The sequence below is a fragment of the Oncorhynchus masou genome, chromosome 5 (genome assembly GCF_036934945.1).
Source record: "Oncorhynchus masou masou isolate Uvic2021 chromosome 5, UVic_Omas_1.1, whole genome shotgun sequence".
Lineage (NCBI taxonomy): Eukaryota > Metazoa > Chordata > Actinopteri > Salmoniformes > Salmonidae > Oncorhynchus > Oncorhynchus masou.
This window is the reverse complement of record NC_088216.1, coordinates 90396572-90420193: the sequence shown is the minus strand read 5'-3', so window position 1 is coordinate 90420193 and position 23622 is coordinate 90396572. Positions and strand designations below refer to the sequence as shown.

The following is a 23622-nucleotide window of genomic DNA, read 5'->3' as shown; positions in this document are numbered from 1 at the left end:
CATTGATTTTGTTATAGATATGTGGTAGTAGAGTAGGGGCCTGAGGGCACACACTTAATATGTTGCATAATCTGCTATGAATGCATTGTAATGTTTTTAAAATGTATAACTGCCTTGATTTTGCTGAACCCCAGGAAGATCCATAGTAAATACAAAATACATAACATCATTCTGAGAACCAATCACCACACAGCGCGGACATCACATGACACGGGTCATAACATCATTCTGAGAACCAATCACCACACAGCGCAGACATCACATGACACGGGTCATAACATCATTCAGAGAACCAATCACCACACAGCGCAGACATCACATGACACGGGTCATAACATCATTCAGAGAACCAATCACCACACAGCGCAGACATCACATGACACAGGTCATAACATCATTCTGAGAACCAATCACCACACAGCGCAGACATCACATGACACGGGTCATAACATCATTCTGAGAACCAATCACCACACAGCGCAGACATCACATGACACGGGTCATAACATAATTCAGAGAACCAATCACCACACAGCGCAGACATCACATGACACGGGTTCATAACGTCATTCAGAGAACCAATCACCACACAGCGCAGACATCACATGACACGGGTTCATAACATCATTCTGAGAACCAATCACCACACTGCGCAGACATCACATGACACGGGTCACAACACCATTCTGGTTCATGCTGCTCAGGATATTTATTTAATTATCTTTCCTTGCTCCTGTCTTGGAGTCGTGGTAACGGGGCAGTCAAGCAGCAAAAAGAGTCTCAGTTCATAACTTTCGTCAAGCTAGAAAATAATTTACTCCCCCTTTTTAACTAATCACAAACATTCCAGAAACAATCAGAATTACATTTTGCATAGTAGTAAATTAGCAAAGACAATGAGGTTTTTTATTTACAATTATTATATAGATTTTAAAAAATTTAATCATGAAAACAAGAAGTGGGATGATAGAGAATACTATGGACATCCATCAATGAGCTGGTCGGCCACATTTCCCCATTGGCATTTCAACGTCTTTGTTCCTCAACATGCATGCTGCTAAGTACAGTATATAGAGGTGAAATATTGCAATAAGCATGATAATTAATAGGATACATCATTATTAAAGGTCAGTTTCAATACTGTTGTCGACAGTTGGATGGGTTAGTGAAGCATGATGTGATTTGACCTACAGCTTGGAGATGCTGTGAAGCATGGTGTGATTTAACCAACAGCTTAGAGATACTGTGTAGCATGGTGTGATTTGACCAACAGCTTGGAGATGCTGTGTAGCATGGTGTGATTTGACCAACAGCTTAGAGATGCTGTGAAGCATGGTGTGATTTAACCAACAGCTTAGAGATACTGTGTAGCATGGTGTGATTTGACCAACAGCTTGGAGATGCTGTGTAGCATGGTGTGATTTGACCAACAGCTTGGAGATGCTGTGTAGCATGGTGTGATTTAACCAACAGCTTGGGGATGCTGTGTAGCATGGTGGGATTTGACCAACAGCTTGGATATGCTGTGTAGCATGGTGTGATTTGACAAACAGCTTGGAGATGCTGTGTAGCATGGTGTGATTTAACCAACAGCTTAGAGATGCTGTGTAGCATGGTGTGATTTCACTAACAGATAGAGGTGCTGTGTAGCATGGTGTGATTTGACCAACAGCTTAGAGATGCTGTGTTGCATTGTGTGATTTGACCAACAGCTTGGAGATACTCTGTAGCATGTTGTGATTTGACCAACAGCTTAGAGATTCTGTGTAGCATGGTGTGATTTGACCAACAGCTTAGAGATTCTGTGTAGCATGGTGTGATTTGACCATCAGCTTGGAGATGCTGTGTAGCATGGTGTGATTTGACCAACAGCTTGGAGATGCTGTGTAGCATGGTGTTATTTGACCAACAGCTTAGAGATGTTGTGAAGCATGGTGTGATTTAACCAACAGCTTGGAGATGCTGTGTAGCATGGTGGGATTTGACAAACAGCTTGGAGATGCTGTGTAGCATGGTGTGATTTAACCAACAGCTTGGGGATGCTGTGTAGCATGGTGGGATTTGACCAACAGCTTGGATATGCTGTGTAGCATGGTGTGATTTGACAAACAGCTTGGAGATGCTGTGTAGCATGGTGTGATTTAACCAACAGCTTAGAGATGCTGTGTAGCATGGTGTGATTTCACCAACAGCTTAGAGGTGCTGTGTAGCATGGTGTGATTTGACCAACAGCTCAGAGATGCTGTGTAGCATGGTGTGATTTAACCAACAGTTTGGAGATGCTGTGTAGCATGGTGGGATTTGACCAACAGCTTGGAGATGCTGTGTAGCATGGTGTGATTTAACCAACAGCTTGGAGATGCTGTGTAGCATGATATGATTTGACCAACAGCTTGGAGATACTCTGTAGCATGTTGTGATTTGACCAACAGCTTAGAGATTATGTGTAGCATGGTGTGATTTGACCAACAGCTTGGAGATACTCTGTAGCATTTTGTGATTTGACCAACAGCTTAGAGATTCTGTGTAGCATGGTGTGATTTGACCAACAGCTTGGAGATGCTGTGTTGCATTGTGTGATTTGACCAACAGCTTGGAGATACTCTGTAGCATGTTGTGATTTGACCAACAGCTTAGAGATTCTGTGTAGCATGGTGTGATTTGACCAACAGCTTGGAGATGCTGTGTTGCATGTTGTGATTTGACCAACAGCTTAGAGATTCTGTGTAGCAGGGTGTGATTTGACTAAGATCTTGGAGATGCTTTGTAGCATGGTGTGATTTTACTAAGATCTAGGCACGAATTCACAAAGCATCTCAGTGTAGGAGTACATTAGTACTGATGTAGGATCAGGTCCTCCCATGTCCTTATGTAGTCGTATTCATTATGATCTAGAAGGCGAAACTGATCCTGGATCAGAACTCCTGCTCTGAGACGCGTTGTTCCTGGCTGGGATCAGGGCCCATAACGTGTCTCAGAGTTATGGAGGAGAATGAATGCTTTGTTTTAGGCTGGATCATGTTGTTGTACTCTATTGTTGTATGTTTTAATTCTGTAATGTATTGATTGTTTCTTGCCTTCTTGGCCAGGTCTCCCTTGAAGAAGAGACTCTGGGTCTCAATGGGCTCTGGGTCTCAATGGGCTTACCCTGTTTAAAAAAATAGTAGGAGTGCTGATTTAGAATCAGGTCCCCCCCTGTAGAATCAGGTTCCCTCATGTAGTATCCGGTCCCCCCCCCCCATAGTATCAGTTTGACCTTTTAAATGACCGTGAATAAGAGACGGGGACCTGATCCTAGATCAGCACTCGAAAACAAATGATGAATACAAGCCCTGATTGGTAATGGCGTCTGTTATAGAGTTATTTAGTAGTGTTTAGTAGAACACAGCCCACTGGCCTGAATGGATCCTCTTAGGAGACATTCCTCTGTGTATTAGTAGAAAACTCTACATCACTGTCGCGTCATCTTAGAGCTGAATGCATATATGGGAGAGTGGTGAACCTTCGGTTGAAATTCTTTTGATGTAAATTGTTTTACAGAAAAACATCAAGGTTTAAAAAAAAAAAAAAAAAAAAAACGTTGTGAAATAAAAGCGTTTTTTTTTTTCAAGCAAATTTAGAAGTCAAGATGAACATTTCTGAATGAAAAAAAATATATGAAAAATGGTCCTTCTTCAACAGGCCCGAGTTTGACTTAAACCTTGGTGCACTCTCTCCTGATCTGATGGCAGAAGGGGTTTAACAATAAAATACACAGGAAGGAAAAGAGAAATCAGGTCAAGATATAATTACCAAAAAACTCATTCAGAGGAGAACACTTGGATTGGTTCAACTTGCTTATTACATCATGCTTTTCAATGACGTATAGAAATATAACAATAACTCAATAGATTTGGTCTGGGCCGCTATTCTCGACATCTCAGTGCCTTTTGGATGGAGAGCAAAATGATGTGTCCCTTCCTGCTTTGGTCCCTCTTGTTCTCTGCTTCCTCCTTTTTTAAAAGCACAATAAATAGTTATAACAACTAGTGAATACTTTTTAAGATGCTAGAGTATACTTGGTTGAAGGCAGGAAGACAAGCTTGGTTAAAACACTCAGAAACACAAGTAACAGTACAGAGAGGTTCAACCCAGAACTTCATCCAGGTCGTTTTTTTCTTCTTCTTCTTCTGTTGTTCCATGTTAAAAAAAAAAGTCAAAGCATAATTCCATTTTATTGTTTTTTTTTGTTGTTGCTCAAAACGCCAACCATTTTTGGATAGCTGTGTGTTTCTTTCTTTTTGGAAAGCAAGAAAGCAATAAAATTAAAATTAAAGAAATCAACACAATATATCACAAGATTTTTTAAACAACTTTTAGATTTTTCCATACAGATAAACCAAATATAACTTAGTTTGCAATTTCTAATATAAATCCATTGCAGTCTTTCACGGTCACACAGAAATGAAAACATTTCCCTTAAGACAAGTAGATTTTAAATAGAAGACATGTCTGTTATAGAAGGCCTTTTCACCCTCTCAGTCTCAACTTTTAAGCTTTTGAACGAACAATAACAAAAATAAGAGAAATAGTAAAGAAATAAACCTTTTGTCTTATTCAGATCTCTGTGTGGAAACGAAGGAAGCCGTCCAGAGTTCATCCTAACAATCATATAATAACACGATGCCACATGAATATATATATATATATATACCATTATATTTTGGTTTTCTTTTGTTATCCTCTAAAATTATCTACAATATTTGACAAGATAGCAGGCAAGTTCAGTACACAGTATGTTATAAACACCAACGAGCAGAACTCAAAACAACTTGAGTTTTTCCTCAACTACATCTGCTGAATGGTTTGAAAACCCTACAAATTAACCAGGAAGTATCTACAGGTGTTGTAAACAAATGGCATTCTCTTTAGGACATAAATAAGTTAAAATAGTTAGAACCATTAAAGAAGAAACAAGGCAACATGCCAACAAACAAAGATAAACTCCTTATATATATTTATATATACTATCTTTAAGAAATACTATTTATTTATGGGTTCCTCTTTTCCAACAGGTGCAAATCTACTGTGCAAGTTGAGCCCTACAAACTTGATCTCATTTATAAATACATCTTTACACTTAAGCACATGCCACACAGGGAACTCACAGACAGATGAATCGGTTGTCTTTAAAGTAGCAGTCCACAGCACTTCCTACCGATCCACCCAATCAAATCATTCAACAAAAATGTTTTTAAAACAATTTAAATAAAAACGTTGGGTAAAGTACATTCATGCAGGAGTGATAAAAATGTTTTTATGTAATTCAAACTATTATCCATATAGTCATTGTTATTGTGGAGTAAGGTTAGGTTTAGATATAGTCATTGTTATTGTGGAGTAAGGTTAGGTTTAGATATAGTCATTGTTATTGTGGAGGAAGGTTAGGTTAGACTGGTTTTCACTCCTCCCAGGTCTTTCTGGTTCTCTACTTTACTGCTGCTAGAAACATGGTTCAGTCAGTCAGCAGTGCGTACACACACACACACACACACACACACACACACACACACACACACACACACACACACACACACACACACACACACACACACACACACACACACACACACACACACACACACACCGTACAGACACACACACACACACACACACACACACACCGTACAGACACGCACACACACACTCAGGTCATGTGCGTTGGCTTTGTTGCCCTTTCTGATTGTATAGCTGTAGTAGTATGCTTTCTCCAGGTACAGCAGAGATAGGAGACAGCAGGAGACAAGAGACAGGAGACATCAGGAGACATCAGGAGACACCAGGTGACATCAGGAGACAGCAGGAGACATCAGGAGACACCAGGAGACATCAAGAGACACCAGGTGACAAGAGACAGGAGACATCAGGAGACATCAGGAGACATCAGGAGACATCAGGAGACAGGAGACATCAGGAGACACCAGGAGACATCAGGAGACACCAGGAGACACCAGGTGACAAGAGACAGGAGACATCAGGAGACATCAGGAGACATCAGGAGACATCAGGAGACATCAGGAGACATCAGGAGACATCAGGAGACACCAGGAGACATCAGGAGACATCAGGAGACATCAGGAGACATCAGGAGACACCAGGAGACATCAGGAGACATCAGGAGACATCAGGAGACACCAGGTGACAAGAGACAGGAGACACCAGGAGACAGGAGACATCAGGAGACATCAGGAGACATCAGGAGACATCAGGAGACATCAGGAGACATCAGGAGACAGCAGGAGACAGGAGACATCAGGAGACATCAGGAGACATCAGGAGACAGGAGACATCAGGAGACATCAGGAGACAGGAGACATCAGGATACAGGAGACATCAGGAGACATAAGGAGACATCAGGAGACATCAGGAGACAGGAGACATCAGGATACATAAGGAGACATCAGGAGACATCAGGAGACATCAGGAGACAGGAGACATCAGGATACAGGAGACATCAGGAGACATCAGGAGACAGGAGACATCAGGATACAGGAGACATCAGGATACAGGAGACATCAGGAGACATAAGGAGACATCAGGAGACATCAGGAGACATCAGGAGACAGGAGACATCAGGAGACACCAGGAGACATCAGGAGACAGGAGACATCAGGAGACATCAGGAGACAGGAGACATCAGGAGACATCAGGAGACACCAGGAGACATCAGGAGACAGGAGACATCAGGAGACATCAGGAGACAGGAGACATCAGGAGACATCAGGAGACAGGAGACATCAGGATACAGGAGACATCAGGATACAGGAGACATCAGGAGACATAAGGAGACATCAGGAGACATCAGGAGACATCAGGAGACAGGAGACATCAGGAGACATCAGGAGACAGGAGACATCAGGAGACAGGAGACATCAGGAGACATCAGGAGACATCAGGAGACGTCAGGAGACAGGAGACATCAGGAGACAGGAGACATCAGGAGACAGGAGACATCAGGAGACATCAGGAGACATCAGGAGACAGGAGACATCAGGAGACAGCAGGAGACATCCGGAGACACCAGGAGACATCAGGAGACATCAGGAGACATCAGGAGACGTCAGGAGACACCAGGTGACGTCAGGAGACATCCGGAGACAGGAGACATCAGGAGACAGGAGACATCAGGAGACATCAGGAGACATCAGGAGACAGGAGACATCAGGAGACAGGAGACATCAGGAGACATCAGGAGACATCAGGTGACGTCAGGAGACACCAGGTGACGTCAGGAGACACCAGGTGACGTCAGGAGACACCAGGTGACGTCAGGAGACATCCGGAGACATCAGGAGACACCAGGAGACGTCAGGAGACACCAGGAGACAAGAGACAGGAGACCTCAGGAGATAGAGGAAGGTATCCAAACTGCAGACCAATGAGGTCTCCATGAGACTGCAAGACGGAAGTCTCCAAACTGCAGTGTGGGAGCCACCAGGCTGCAGTAGGTAAGTTCTCTACCAGGCCTTAAGACAAAGGTTTCAGGATTGCAGTGGGGGCTGTCAGAGGGACATCTCCAAAGCTGCAGAGGTCTCCACCAGCCACTAGAGGGAGGTCTCCACCAGCCAGCTGCAGGCCACTAGAGGGAGGTCTCCAGACTGTGCAGTGGGCTGGCTGGGCCTGAGGATGCAGCTGATTTACTGGTGGTGTCGATGGTGAGGTTGATGCCGCTGTCAACGGCGTTGTTGTTCTTGTTGGGGGACTGAGGCTGGCTGCCTGTCTGGGGCTGGTGGGTGTTCCTCAGCGATGGGTCCTCCTCTAAGTCGGTGTCATCAATCAGGGGGATGTGGGGGTGGAGTCCTCTATCCTAAACTCTGGGTGGGTCATGAAGTTGTGGATGGACGGTCTGGAGTCTGGTTTCTCAAGGCCTTCGTAGAGAGAGCTACGGAATGCGTTCACGACCCGAATCTGTGTGTAGGGGGGTGGGGGGGTGGGGGGGGAACACACGAGAGCAAATAAGAACCGTCAGGAAAGATCGTCAGCTGAGACAGGTAGTGATAGAGAACCCTCTGAGATAAACAGATGGACAGATAGAGAGTGAGGAGAGGCAGAGGAGTGGAACACTGCAGTCCATGTTCAACTCGCTCATTTGGATCAAAACACTGGGAAGTTAAAAAAATAAATACAAAAAATACACAAAGATAAAGGCAACACTCATTATATGTTTACGTTAGGATCCAATGTTCGACATACCTATAAAGAGATAAGACACGTTAATAAAAAGAAATGTAAAGAGAAATAAAAAAAAACACATGCAAGTTACAGAAGTCTGGTAACGGTAGGAGGAAAAAGTTAAGAGTTCAGAGAGACGTACCAGGACAAGGGTAGACATCCATCGAGAATGTGAATGGATGAGGAACATGAAGATACAGGATGAATGCCCAGGTTTGTGTGTGTGTGTGGGGGGGGGGGGGGTAGATGAGGTGCCTTGTAAAGCGTAATAGTTTTACAACAAAACAAGACAATGGAAGCAGACCAGACGAGGAGTTTCAACCATCGAGACAACCAACAGGTGGAACATGCAACGTTGCGTTATGCTGCTGTCTGCACACGGTGATGACAGAACAGAACACAGACGACTAGCTGTACAACGAGATAATACTGGTCTGTTTCTCTGAGCTTAACTCCATGCATGGCTGAGTAGACAGTCAAGTATAGGATCCATAGTAGCGCTGTTTGGTCACTGTTGTTGTTACGATTCTTATTGGACAAAATACCTATCAAAACGTTACATAGTAGTATCTACCTTAAAATATACTCAACACTGAACATACATGTAAAACGCAACATGTCAAATTGTCGGCCCCATATTTCATCGGCTGAAATGAAAGATCACCGAAATGTTAAATTTTAATAAAAAATAAAAGCTTATTTCTCTCAACTTTAGTGCACAAATTGGTTAACGTCTCTCTGTTATCGAGAAGCTGATTAAACAGCATGATCGTTACACAGGTGCACCTTGTGCTGGGTACAATAAAAGGCCACTAAAATTGGCATGCTGACTGCAGGAATATCCACCACAGCTGTTTCCAGATAATTTAATGTTAATTTCTCTATCATAAGCCACCGCCAACATCGTTTTAGAGAATTAGCCAGTACATCCAACGGGCCTCACAACTGCAGACCACATGTAACCACAAAACCCTACAACATCCACACCAGGCTTCTTCACCTTCTGAGACCAGACACCTGGACAACTGATAAAACTGTAGGTTTGCACAACCAAATAATTTCGGCACAAACTGTCAGAAACTGTCTCAGGGTAGTTCATCTGCGTGATCGTCGTCCTCACCAGGGTCTTAAACGGCAGTTTGGCATGGTAACAGATTTCAGTGGGAAAAATGCTCACCTTCGATGGCCACTGGCACGCTGGAGAAGTGTGCTTTTCACGGATGAATGCCGGTTTCAACCGTACCGGGCAGACAGCGTGTGTGGCTTCATGTGGCCATCACCTCATGTTTCAGCATGATAATGCACGGCCCCATGTCACAAGGATCTGGACACAATTCCTGGTAGCTGAAAATGTCCCAGTTCTACCATGGCCTGCATATCCACCAGACATGTCACTCATTGAGCATGTTTGGGATGCTCTGGATCGACGTGTATGACAGAGTGTTCCAGTTCCTGCCAATATCCAGCAACTTCACACAACCATTGAAGAGGAGTGGGACAACATTCAGTAATTCAGGAAAATCTTTGAAATTGCTGCATTTTGCATTTATATTTTTGTTCAGTGTAGTGAGATATGTGGATTTATTTTCAAAATAACTGGACAACCTTTGAAACTTTTTGAAGATTTCAGAGTATTTTATAAAGATGTGAATTATTATACATGTTTTTTTTTTTACTCATCGAGACCAAAATCTTTTTTATATATGAGCCCTGTGAATAAACAATTAACACATACAACAAAATACAAATAATACTTAATATTTTTTTATATTTAGTCTGAAGAATCAAATGTTTTATTGTCACATCACAGTGTAATGTGTTGTTTTACAGGGTCAGTCATGGTAGTATGATAGGTGTTGTTTTACAGGGTCAGTCATGGTAGTATGATAGGTGTTGTTTTACAGGGTCAGTCATAGTAGTATGATAGGTGTTGTTTTACAGGGTCAGTCATAGTAGTATGATAGGTGTTGTTTTACAGGGTCAGTCATAGTAGTATGATAGGTGTTGTTTTACAGGGTCAGTCATAGTAGTATGATAGGTGTTGTTTTACAGGGTCAGTCATAGTAGTATGATAGGTGTTGTTTTACAGGGTCAGTCATAGCAGTATGATAGGTGTTGTTTTACAGGGTCAGTCATAGTAGTATGATAGGTGTTGTTGTACAGGGTCAGTCATAGTAGTATGATAGGTGTTGTTTTACAGGGTCAGTCATAGCAGTATGATAGGTGTTGTTTTACAGGGTCAGTCATAGTAGTATGATAGGTGTTGTTTTACAGGGTCAGTCATAGTAGTACAATAGGTGTTGTTTTACAGGGTCAGTCATAGTAGTATGATAGGTGTTGTTTTACAGGGTCAGTCATGGTAGTATGATAGGTGTTGTTTTACAGGGTCAGTCATGGTAGTATGATAGGTGTTGTTTTACAGGGTCAGTCATAGCAGTATGATAGGTGTTGTTTTACAGGGTCAGTCATAGTAGTATGATAGGTGTTGTTTTACAGGGCCAGTCATAGCAGTATGATAGGTGTTGTTTTACAGGGTCAGTCATAGTAGTATGATAGGTGTTGTTTTACAGGGTCATAGTAGTAGTATGATAGGTGTTGTTTTACAGGGTCAGTAATAGTAGTATGATAGGTGTTGTTTTACAGGGTCAGTCATGGTAGTATGATAGGTGTTGTTTTACAGGGTCAGTCATAGTAGTATGATAGGTGTTGTTTTACAGGGTCAGTCATAGCAGTATGATAGGTGTTGTTCTACAGGGTCAGTCATAGTAGTATGATAGGTGTTGTTGTACAGGGTCGGCCATAGTAGTATGATAGGTGTTGTTTTACAGGGTCAGTCATAGTGGTATGATAGGTGTTATTTTACAGGGTCAGTCATAGTAGTATGATAGGTGTTGTTTTACAGGGTCAGTCATAGTAGTATGATAGGTGTTGTTTTACAGGGTCAGTAATAGTAGTATGATAGGTGTTGTTTTACAGGGTCAGTCATGGTAGTATGATAGGTGTTGTTTTACAGGGTCAGTCATAGCAGTATGATAGGTGTTGTTTTACAGGGTCAGTCATGGTAGTATGATAGGTGTTGTTTTACAGGGTCAGTCATAGCAGTATGATAGGTGTTGTTTTACAGGGCCAGTCATAGTAGTATGATAGGTGTTGTTTTACAGGGTCAGTCATGGTAGTATGATAGGTGTTGTTTTACAGGGTCAGTCATGGTAGTACGGGACCACTGGAGAAAATTAGGGTTGAGGGAATTGGCTCAGGGGCACATCGACAGATTTTCACATCGGGTATTTGAACCAGCGCCCTTTCGGTTACTGACCCACCAGTCTAACCACTAGTCTATCTGACCATACCAGTTACTGACCCACCAGTCTAACCACTAGTCTATCTGACCATACCAGTTACTGACCCACCAACTGACTTCCAACACTTCCATCTTGTCTTCTCAGCTGTATAGTGGGGGGAGACACCAGGTCCAGGTTTCCCTTGTAAATAATGTGACACTATAGACTTCAGCATGCATGGAAACCATCAGCTCAGGTCCATAATGTGATTTTATATGGGCTCAGTAAGGGTTGATACCATTGGCTGAAACTTATACTTGAATGTTTACCCAGCCCGGTGAGTTTTTTTGCTGAATTAATTTTTACATCAAGTTTATCAGACAACGGAGGGACTCACAACCTGAAATTCACGCCGTGGGCGGTAGCCTCACTCCTCTCTTAGCACTCTGGGAAAACAAAGACATGTAACAATGAAAAAACAGCACTCTGGGTAAACAAAGACATGTAACCATGAAAAAACAGCACTCTTGGGGAGGCCGAGCCACAGATGAACAGAATGTTGAGAAAATAGAAGCAAAAAGAAAATGCAGAAAGAAAGTAAGTCTAGAGAAGATGTCTTCAGAGATGCAGCATACTCTCCTGATCCACTAGCTTGGTCTGGTCTCGAGTTGCAGAAATTCTGTAACTTTCCCAATTTATTCTGAAAAACCGGGTTGGAAGACTCGCGGAATCAGGAGAGGGAAAAGCATGAAATCCTCCAACCATGATTTCTTGCCAATCTGGGTATTTTGAGAAAATTACAAAAATGTCGCACCCTTAGCTTGGTCACAAGGACATGGTCATTACCAACTAGTTAGCTAGAGCTAGCTAAAACCCGTACAGATCTGGCAACCAGACTGGTGTAAATTAGCTACAAGAAAGACTAATCTCTGGACTGTAGAATGTATAGATTAACCATAACCTTCAGAGTTTTACCGGGCTACGTGATATTGTCATGAAAATGACTTCTGACTAGGGTTTGCACAACTTTCCCAACAATTCCAAGGTTTTCCATAAATCCTGGTTGGAGGATTCACAGATTTCCTGGTTATTCCAATGGGATTTATAGAAAAACAAGGAGTTTTCCAATGTAAATGTAAAAGAACAAAGGGGATACTGCTATGCTAGGAGACTGTAAGACATCTCTGAAGTAGCAGAAGCTGACAGAGGACAGTGACTCACGCCCAGTGGGAGAGGCAGTGCTGGTAGGAGAGGTAGGAGAAAGGGCATTGGACAAGGACACGTGACTGGGACTAGAAACATTGGTTACATCCTGGTTCTGACTGGTGGTGGAGGACTGTCTCCGTAGCTGGCCCTGATAGGAGCTGCCGCTCTTGAACGTGTTCACCACATCGATCTGGAGGAGGAGAACACAAGACAGGCTGCTCAGAAAGACAGACATGCTATGGTAGTATGGCAGACACACAGGTTGTGACAGACACGCTATGGCAGTACGATAGACAGACAGGTTGTGACAGACAAGCTGTGGAAGCACGATAGACTGACGGTTTGCAGCAGACAGGCCAAGGTAATAAGCTAGACAGACAGGCTACTCTGGGAGGGAACTTGGTTTTTCTAACGTACATGTAGGTGAGACATCTATCACAATGATCAGGGTACTGGCCCAGAGTCACTGAGTTTCTATCACGATCAGATGGAGCTGACGTGATGCCGAGTTTGGTTTAAAGCTTCCAGATGCCATGTCCGTGCCAGCGTCTGCCAGTGGCTGGATCATCTCAGTTAACACAGAACTAAAGTATTTCGTAATTAGTTAGCTGCTCCATTAAGTTCGAGTCCATACGTGATAAGAGATGTGCTAGAATGAGGAGCGGAACAGTAGCGAGGAGCTCCACCGTCTCTCTTTGCAAGTGTCGAACTAAATGTCCCCTCCTGAAAATCAAAGATAACAGATGCTGAAACCTGGGAAACATTAGCTCTAATGCTGCTGCTCTTCTGCTGCTGTCCTGCACCCCAAACATCCCATCCCATCCTATCCTATCCCATCCCATCCCATCCTATCCCATCCTATCCCATCCTATCCCAACCTATCCCATCCTATCCCATCCTATCCTATCCCATCCTATCCTATCCCATCCTATCCTATCCCATCCTATCCCATCCTATCCCATCCCATCCTATCCTATCCCATCCCATCCTATCCCATCCTATCCTACCCCATCCTATCCTATCCCATCCTATCCTATCCCATCCTATCCTATCCCATCCTATCCCATCCTATCCTATCCCATCCTATCCTATCCCATCCTATCCCATCCCATCCTATCCTATCCCATCCTATCCCATCCTATCCCATCCTATCCTATCCCATCCCATCCTATCCTATCCCATCCTATCCCATCCTATCCTATCCCATCCTATCCCATCCTATCCTATCCCATCCTATCCTATCCCATCCCATCCTATCCTATCCCATCCTATCCCATCCCATCCCATCCTATCCTATCCCATCCTATCCTATCCTATCCTATCCTATCCCATCCTATCCTATCCCATCCTATCCCATCCTATCCCATCCTATCCTATCCCATCCCATCCTATCCCATCCTATCCCATCCCATCCTATCCCATCCTATCCTATCCTATCCCATCCCATCCTATCCTATCCCATCCTATCCTATCCTATCCCATCCCATCCCATCCCATCCCATCCTATCCTATCCTATCCCATCCTATCCCATCCCATCCCATCCCATCCTATCCCATCCTATCCTATCCCATCCTATCCTATCCCATCCTATCCCATCCTATCCTATCCTATCCCATCCCATCCCATCCCATCCTATCCCACCCTATCCTATCCCATCCTATCTTATCCCATCCTATCCTATCCCATCCTATCCTATCCCATCCTATCCTATCCCATCCTATCCCATCCCATCAAATCCCATCCTATCCCATCCTATCCTATCTCATTCTATCCCATCCCATCCCATCCCATCCTATCCTATCCCATCCTATCCCATCCTATCCTATCCCATCCTATCCCATCCCATCCTATCCCATCCCATCCTATCCTATCCCATCCTATCCCATCCTATCCTATCCCATCCTATCCCATCCTATCCCATCCTATCCCATCCTATCCTATCCTATCCCATCCCATCCTATCCTATCCCATCCTATCCCATCCCAACCTATCCTATCCCATCCCATCCCATCCCATCCTATCCTATCCTATCCCATCCTATCCCATCCTATCCTATCCCATCCTATCCCATCCTATCCTATCCTATCCCATCCCATCCCATCCTATCCTATCCTATCCCATCCTATCCCATCCCAACCTATCCTATCCCATCCCATCCCATCCTATCCTATCCCATCCTATCCTATCCCATCCTATCCCATCCCATCCCATCCTATCCTATCCCATCCTATCCTATCCCATCCTATCCCATCCCATCCCATCCTATCCTATCCTATCCCATCCTATCCCATCCTATCCTATCCTATCCCATCCCATCCCATCCTATCCCATCCCATCCCATCCCATCCTATCTTATCCCATCCTATCCTATCCCATCCTATCCTATCCTATCCCATCCTATCCCATCCTATCCTATCCCATTCTATCCCATCCCATCCCATCCTATCCCATCCTATCCTATCCCGTCCTATCCTGTCCTATCCTATCCCATCCTATCCCATCCTATCCTATCCCATCCTATCCTATCCCATCCCATCCCATCCTATCCTATCCCATCCTATCCTATCCCATCCCATCCCATTCTATCCCATCCCATCCCATCCTATCCCATCCTATCTTATCCCATCCTATCCTATCCCATCCTATCTTATCCCATCCTATCCCATCCTATCCTATCCTATCCCATCCTATCCCATCCCATCCCATCCTATCTAATCCCATCCTATCCCATCCCATCCCATCCTATCTTATCCCATCCTATCCTATCCCATCCTATCTTATCCCATCCTATCCCATCCTATCCTATCCTATCCCATCCTATCCCATCCCATCCCATCCCATCCTATCTAATCCCATCCTATCCCATCCCATCCCATCCTATCCTATCCCATCCCATCCCATCCTATCTAATCCCATCCTATCCCATCCCATCCCATCCTATCTTATCCCATCCTATCCCATCCTATCCTATCCTATCCTATCCTATCTAATCCCATCCTATCCTATCCCATCCCATCCTATCTAATCCCATCCTATCCCATCCCATCCTATCTAATCCCATCCTATCCCATCCCATCCTATCTAATCCCATCCTATCCCATCCTATCTTATCCCATCCTATCCCATCCCATCTTATCCCATCCTATCCTATCCCATTCTATCCCATCCTATCCCATCCTATCCCATCCTATCCCATGCTATCCCATTATATCCTGTCCTATCCTATCCCGTCCTATCCTGTCCTATCCCATCCTATCCTATCCCATCCTATCCTATCCCATCCTATCCCATCCTATCCCATCCTATCTTATCCCATCCTATCCTATCCCATCCTATCCTATCCCATCCTATCCCATCCTATCCCATCCTATCCTATCCCATCCTATCCTATCCCATCCTATCCCATCCTATCTTATCCCATCCTATCCTATCCCATCCTATCCTATCCCATCCTATCTAATCCCATCCTATCCCATCCCATCCCATCCTATCTTATCCCATCCTATCCTATCCCATCCTATCTTATCCCATCCTATCCCATCCTATCCTATCCTATCCCATCCTATCTAATCCCATCCTATCCCATCCCATCCCATCCTATCTTATCCCATCCTATCCTATCCCATCCTATCCTATCCCATCCTATCCTATCCCATCCTATCCCATCCTATCCTATCCCATCCTATCCCATCCCATCCCATCCCATCCTATCTAATCCCATCCTATCCCATCCCATCCTATCCCATCCCATCCCATCCTATCCTATCCCATCCTATCCCATCCTATCCTATCCCATCCCATCCCATCCTATCTAATCCCATCCTATCCCATCCCATCCCATCCTATCTTATCCCATCCTATCCTATCCCATCCTATCCTATCCTATCCTATCCTATCCTATCCTATCCTATCCTATCCTATCCTATCTAATCCCATCCTATCCCATCCCATCCTATCTAATCCCATCCTATCCCATCCCATCCTATCTAATCCCATCCTATCCTATCCCATCCTATCTTATCCCATCCTATCCTATCCCATCCCATCTTATCCCATCCCATCCTATCCTATCCCATCCTATCCCATCCCATCCCATCCTATCCTATCCCATCCCATCCCATCCTATCTAATCCCATCCTATCCCATCCCATCCCATCCTATCTAATCCCATCCTATCCTATCCTATCCTATCTAATCCCATCCTATCCCATCCCATCCTATCTAATCCCATCCTATCCTATCCCATCCTATCTTATCCCATCCTATCCTATCCCATCCTATCCCATCCTATCTTATCCCATCCTATCTAATCCCATCCTATCCTATCCCATCCTATCTTATCCCATCCTATCCTATCCCATCCCATCTTATCCCATTCTATCCCATCCTATCCCATCCTATCCCATGCTATCCCATTATATCCTGTCCTATCCTATCCCATCCTATCCCATTCTATCCCATCCTTTCCTATCCTATCCTATCCCATCCTATCCCATCCAATCCCATCCCATCTTATCCCATCCAATCCCATCCCATCTTATCCCATCCTATCCCATCCTATCGCATCCCATCCCATCCCATCCTATCTTATCCCATCCTAACCCATTCTATCCCGTCCTATCCCATCGTATCCCCTTCCCATCCCATCCTATCCTATCCCATCACATCCCTTCCCATCCTATCTTATCCCACCCCAACCAATCCCATCCTATCCCATCTTATCCTATCCCATCCCATCTTATCCCATCCCAATTTATCCCATCCCATCCCATCCTATCTAATCCCATCCTATCCCATCCCATACCATCCCATCCTATCCTATCCCATCCTATCCTATCCCATCTTATCCCATTCTATCCCATTCTATCCTGTCCTATCCTATCCCATCCTATCCCATTCTATCCCATCCCATCCTATCCCATCCCATCTTATCCCATCCTATCCCATCCCATTCTATCTAATCCCATCCTATCCCATCCCATCCCATCCTATCTTATCCTATCCCATTCTATCCCGTCCTATCCCATCCTATCCCATCCTATCCCATCCCATCCCATCCTATCCTATCCCATCCCTTCCCATCCTATCGTATCCCACCCCATCCAATCCCATCCTATCCCCTCTTATCCTATCCCATCCCATCCCATCCTATCCTATCCCATTCCATCACATCCTATCTAATCCCACACTATCCTATCCTATCCCATCCCATCTTATCCCATCCCAACTTATCCCATCCCATCCCATCCTATCCTATCCTATCCCATCCCAACTTATCCCATCCCATCCCATCCCATCCTATCCCATCCCATCCCATCCCATCCCATCCCATCCCATCACATCCTATCCTATCCTATCCCATCTTATCCCATCCTATCCCATCCCATCCTATCCCACTCCTACTGCTGCTCTTCGCCCCACACATCCCAACCCATTCCAATAGATGCTACAATATATTTTATGTCCGCTAGAAATTAGTTTCCTGGAGACCTAAGTGCTGTATTCCTGGAAGAGCTACAGGGTGGATCCACTGTAGTCTACCTTCTACCAGACACCTTCTACTGCAGTCTACCATCTACCAGACACCTTCTACTGCAGTCTACCATCTACCAGACACCTTCTACTGTAGTCTACCATCTACCATCTACCAGACACCTTCTACTGCAGTCTACCATTTACCAGACACCTTCTACTGTAATCGACCATCTACCATCTACCAGACACCTTCTACTGTAGTCTACCATCTACCAGACACCTTCTACTGTAGTCTACCATCTTCCAGACACCTTCTACTGCAGTCTACCATCTACCATCTACCAAACACCTCCTACTGTAGTCTACCATCTACCATCCAACAGACACCTTCTACTGTAGTCTACCATCTACCATCTACCAGACACCTTCTACTGCAGTCAACCATCTACCATCTACCAGACACCTTCTCCTGCAGTCTACCATCTACCATCTACCAGACACCTTCTACTGTAGTCTACCATCTACCATCTACCAGACACCTTCTACTGCAATCTACCATCTACCAGACACCTTCTCCTGCAGTCTACCATCTACCATCTACCAGACACCTTCTACTGTAGTCTACCATCTACCATCTACCAGACACCTTCTACTGCAATCTACCATCTACCAGACACCTTCTACTGCAGTCTACCATCTACCATCTACCAGACACCTTCTACTGTAGTCTACCATCTACCATCTACCAGACACCTTCTACTGCAGTCTACCATCTACCAGACACCTTCTACTGCAGTCTACCATCTACCATCTACCAAACACCTTCTACTGCAGTCTACCATCTACCAGACACCTTCTACTGTAGTCTACCATCTACCATCCAACAGACACCTTCTACTGTAGTCTACCATCTACCATCTACCAGACACCTTCTACTGTAGTCTACCATCTACAATCCAACAGACACCTTCTACTGTAGTCTACCATCTACCATCTACCAGACACCTTCTACTGCAGTCTACCATCTACCAGACACCTTCTACTGTAGTCTACCATCTACCATCCAACAGACACCTTCTACTGTAGTCTACCATCTACCATCTACCAGACACCTTCTACTGTAGTCTACCATCTACCATCTACCAGACACCTTCTACTGCAGTCTACCATCTACCATCTACCAGACACCTTCTACTGTAGTCTACCATCTACCATCTACCAGATACCTTCTACTGTAGTCTACCATCTACCATCTACCAGACACCTTCTACTGTAGTCTACCATCTACCATCTACCAGACACCTTCTACTGTAGTCTACCATCTACCATCTACCAGACACCTTCTACTGCAGTCTACCATCTACCAGACACCTTCTACTGCAGTCTACCATCTACCATCTACCAGACACCTTCTACTGTAGTCTACCATCTACCATCTACCAGACACCTTCTACTGTAGTCTACCATCTACCACCTACCAGACACCTTCTACTGTAGTCTACCATCTACCATTTACCAGACACCTTCTACTGCAGTCAACCATCTACCATCTACCAGACACCTTCTACTGTAGTCTACCATCTACCATCTACCAGACACCTTCTACTGCAATCTACCATCTACCAGACACCTTCTACTGTAGTCTACCATCTACCATCTACCAGACACCTTCTACTGTAGTCTACCATCTACCAGACACATTCTACTGTAGTCTACCATCTACCATCTACCAGACACCTTCTACTGCAATCTACCATCTACCAGACACCTTCTACTGCAGTCTACCATCTACCATCTACCAGACACCTTCTACTGCAGTCTACCATCTACCAGACACCTTCTACTGTAGTCTACCATCTACCATCTACCAGACACCTTCTACTGCAATCTACCATCTACCAGACACCTTCTACTGTAGTCTACCATCTACCATCTACCAGACACATTCTACTGTAGTCTACCATCTACCAGACACCTTCTACTGTAGTCTACCATCTACCAGACACCTTCTACTGCAGTCTACCATCTACCAGACACCTTCTACTGTAGTCTACCATCTACCATCTACCAGACACCTTCTACTGCAATCTACCATCTACCAGACACCTTCTACTGCAGTCTACCATCTCCATCTACCAGACACCTTCTACTGTAGTCTACCATCTACCATCTACCAGACACCTTCTACTGTAGTCTACCATCTACCATCTACCAGACACCTTCTACTGTAGTCTACCATCTACCAGACACCTTCTACTGTAGTCTACCATCTACCAGACACCTTCTACTGTAGTCTACCATCTACCATCTACCAGACACCTTCTACTGCAATCTACCATCTACCAGACACCTTCTACTGTAGTCTACCATCTACCATCTACCAGACACCTTCTACTGTAGTCTACCATCTACCAGACACATTCTACTGTAGTCTACCATCTACCATCTACCAGACACCTTCTACTGCAATCTACCATCTACCAGACACCTTCTACTGCAGTCTACCATCTACCATCTACCAGACACCTTCTACTGCAGTCTACCATCTACCAGACACCTTCTACTGTAGTCTACCATCTACCATCTACCAGACACCTTCTACTGCAATCTACCATCTACCAGACACCTTCTACTGTAGTCTACCATCTACCATCTACCAGACACATTCTACTGTAGTCTACCATCTACCAGACACCTTCTACTGTAGTCTACCATCTACCAGACACCTTCTACTGCAGTCTACCATCTACCAGACACCTTCTACTGTAGTCTACCATCTACCATCTACCAGACACCTTCTACTGCAATCTACCATCTACCAGACACCTTCTACTGCAGTCTACCATCTCCATCTACCAGACACCTTCTACTGTAGTCTACCATCTACCATCTACCAGACACCTTCTACTGTAGTCTACCATCTACCATCTACCAGACACCTTCTACTGTAGTCTACCATCTACCAGACACCTTCTACTGTAGTCTACCATCTACCAGACACCTTCTACTGTAGTCTACCATCTACCAGACACCTTCTACTGCAGTCTACCATCTACCAGACACCTTCTACTGTAGTCTACCATCTACCATCTACCAGACACCTTCTACTGCAGTCTACCATCTACCAGACACCTTCTACTGCAGTCTACAATCTACCAGACACCTTCTACTGCAGTCTACCATCTACCATCTACCAGACACCTTCTACTGCAGTCAACCATCTACCAGAGACCTTCTACTGTAGTCTACCATCTACCAAACACCTCCTACTGTAGTCTACCATCTACCATCTACCAAACACCTCCTACTGTAGTCTACCATCTACCATCTACCAAACACCTCCTACTGTAGTCTACCATCTACCATCCAACAGACACCTTCTACTGTAGTCTACAATCTACCAGACACCTTCTACTGTAGTCTACCATCTACCATCTACCAGACACCTTCTATTGTAGTCTACCATCTACCATCTACCAAACACCTTCTACTGCAGTCTACCATCTACCATCCAACAGACACCTTCTACTGTAGTCTACCATCTACCATCTACCAGACACCTTCTACTGTAGTCTACCATCTACCATCTACCAGACACCTTCTACTGTAGTCTACCATCTACCAGACACCTTCTACTGTAGTCTACCATCTACCAGACACCTTCTACTGTAGTCTACCATCTACCATCTACCAAACACCTCCTACTGTAGTCTACCATCTACCATCTACCAGACACCTTCTACTGCAATCTACCATCTACCAGACACCTTCTACTGTAGTCTACCATCTACCATCTACCAGACACCTTCTACTGTAGTCTACCATCTACCAGACACCTTCTACTGTAGTCTACCATCTACCATCTACCAGACACCTTCTACTGCAATCTACCATCTACCAGACACCTTCTACTGCAGTCTACCATCTACCATCTACCAGACACCTTCTACTGCAGTCTACCATCTACCAGACACCTTCTACTGTAGTCTACCATCTACCATCTACCAGACACCTTCTAATGCAGTCTACCATCTACCATCTACCAGACACCTTCTACTGTAGTCTACCATCTACCATCTACCAGACACCTTCTACTGTAGTCTACCATCTACCAGACACCTTCTACTGTAGTCTACCATCTACCAGACACCTTCTGCTGCAGTCTACCATCTACCAGACACCTTCTACTGTAGTCTACCATCTACCATCTACCAGACACCTTCTACTGCAATCTACCATCTACCAGACACCTTCTACTGTAGTCTACCATCTACCATCTACCAGACACCTTCTACTGTAGTCTACCATCTACCATCTACCAGACACCTTCTACTGTAGTCTACCATCTACCATCTACCAGACACCTTCTACTGTAGTCTACCATCTACCAGACACCTTCTACTGTAGTCTACCATCTACCAGACACCTTCTACTGCAGTCTACCATCTACCAGACACCTTCTACTGTAGTCTACCATCTACCATCTACCAGACACCTTCTACTGCAGTCTACCATCTACCAAACACCTCCTACTGTAGTCTACCATCTACCATCTACCAAACACCTCCTACTGTAGTCTACCATCTACCATCCAACAGACACCTTCTACTGTAGTCTACAATCTACCAGACACCTTCTACTGTAGTCTACCATCTACCATCTACCAGACACCTTCTATTGTAGTCTACCATCTACCATCTACCAAACACCTTCTACTGCAGTCTACCATCTACCATCCAACAGACACCTTCTACTGTAGTCTACCATCTACCATCTACCAGACACCTTCTACTGTAGTCTACCATCTACCATCTACCAGACACCTTCTACTGTAGTCTACCATCTACCAGACACCTTCTACTGTAGTCTACCATCTACCAGACACCTTCTACTGTAGTCTACAATCTACCATCTACCAGACACCTTCTACTGCAGTCTACCATCTACCAGACACCTTCTACTGTAGTCTACCATCTACCAGACACCTTCTACTGTAGTCTACCATCTACCAGACACCTTCTACTGTAGTCTACCATCTACCATCTACCAGACACCTTCTACTGCAGTCTACCATCTACCAGACACCTTCTACTGTAGTCTACCATCTACAAGACACCTTCTACTGTAGTCTACCATCTACCATCTACCAGACACCTTCTACTGCAGTCAACCATCTACCATCTACCAAACACCTTCTACTGTAGTCAACCATCTACCATCTACCAGACACCTTCTACTGTAGTCTACCATCTACCATCTACCAGACACCTTCTACTGTAGTCTACCATCTACCATCTACCAGACACCTTCTCCTGTAGTCTACCATCTACCATCTACCAAACACCTTCTACTGTAGTCTACCATCTACCATCTACCAAACACCTTCTACTGCAATCAACCATCTACCAGACACCTTCTACTGCAGTCTAACATCTACCAAACACCTTC

The 23622-nt window shown here is 44.5% G+C and overlaps 1 protein-coding gene across 1 annotated transcript in view; it reads right to left on the bottom strand.

Moving 5' to 3' along the window:
* Positions 1 to 3771: 3771 nt before the first annotated feature.
* The window catches only part of LOC135540433 (plasma membrane calcium-transporting ATPase 2-like), a 222071-nt gene continuing 202220 nt past the window's right edge, over positions 3772 to 23622 (bottom strand). The window contains 2 exon segments of the mRNA XM_064967060.1: positions 3772 to 7827; positions 7830 to 7947. Of these exon segments, the coding sequence (XP_064823132.1) occupies positions 7619 to 7827; positions 7830 to 7947 (327 nt within the window). The 3' untranslated portion in view covers positions 3772 to 7618.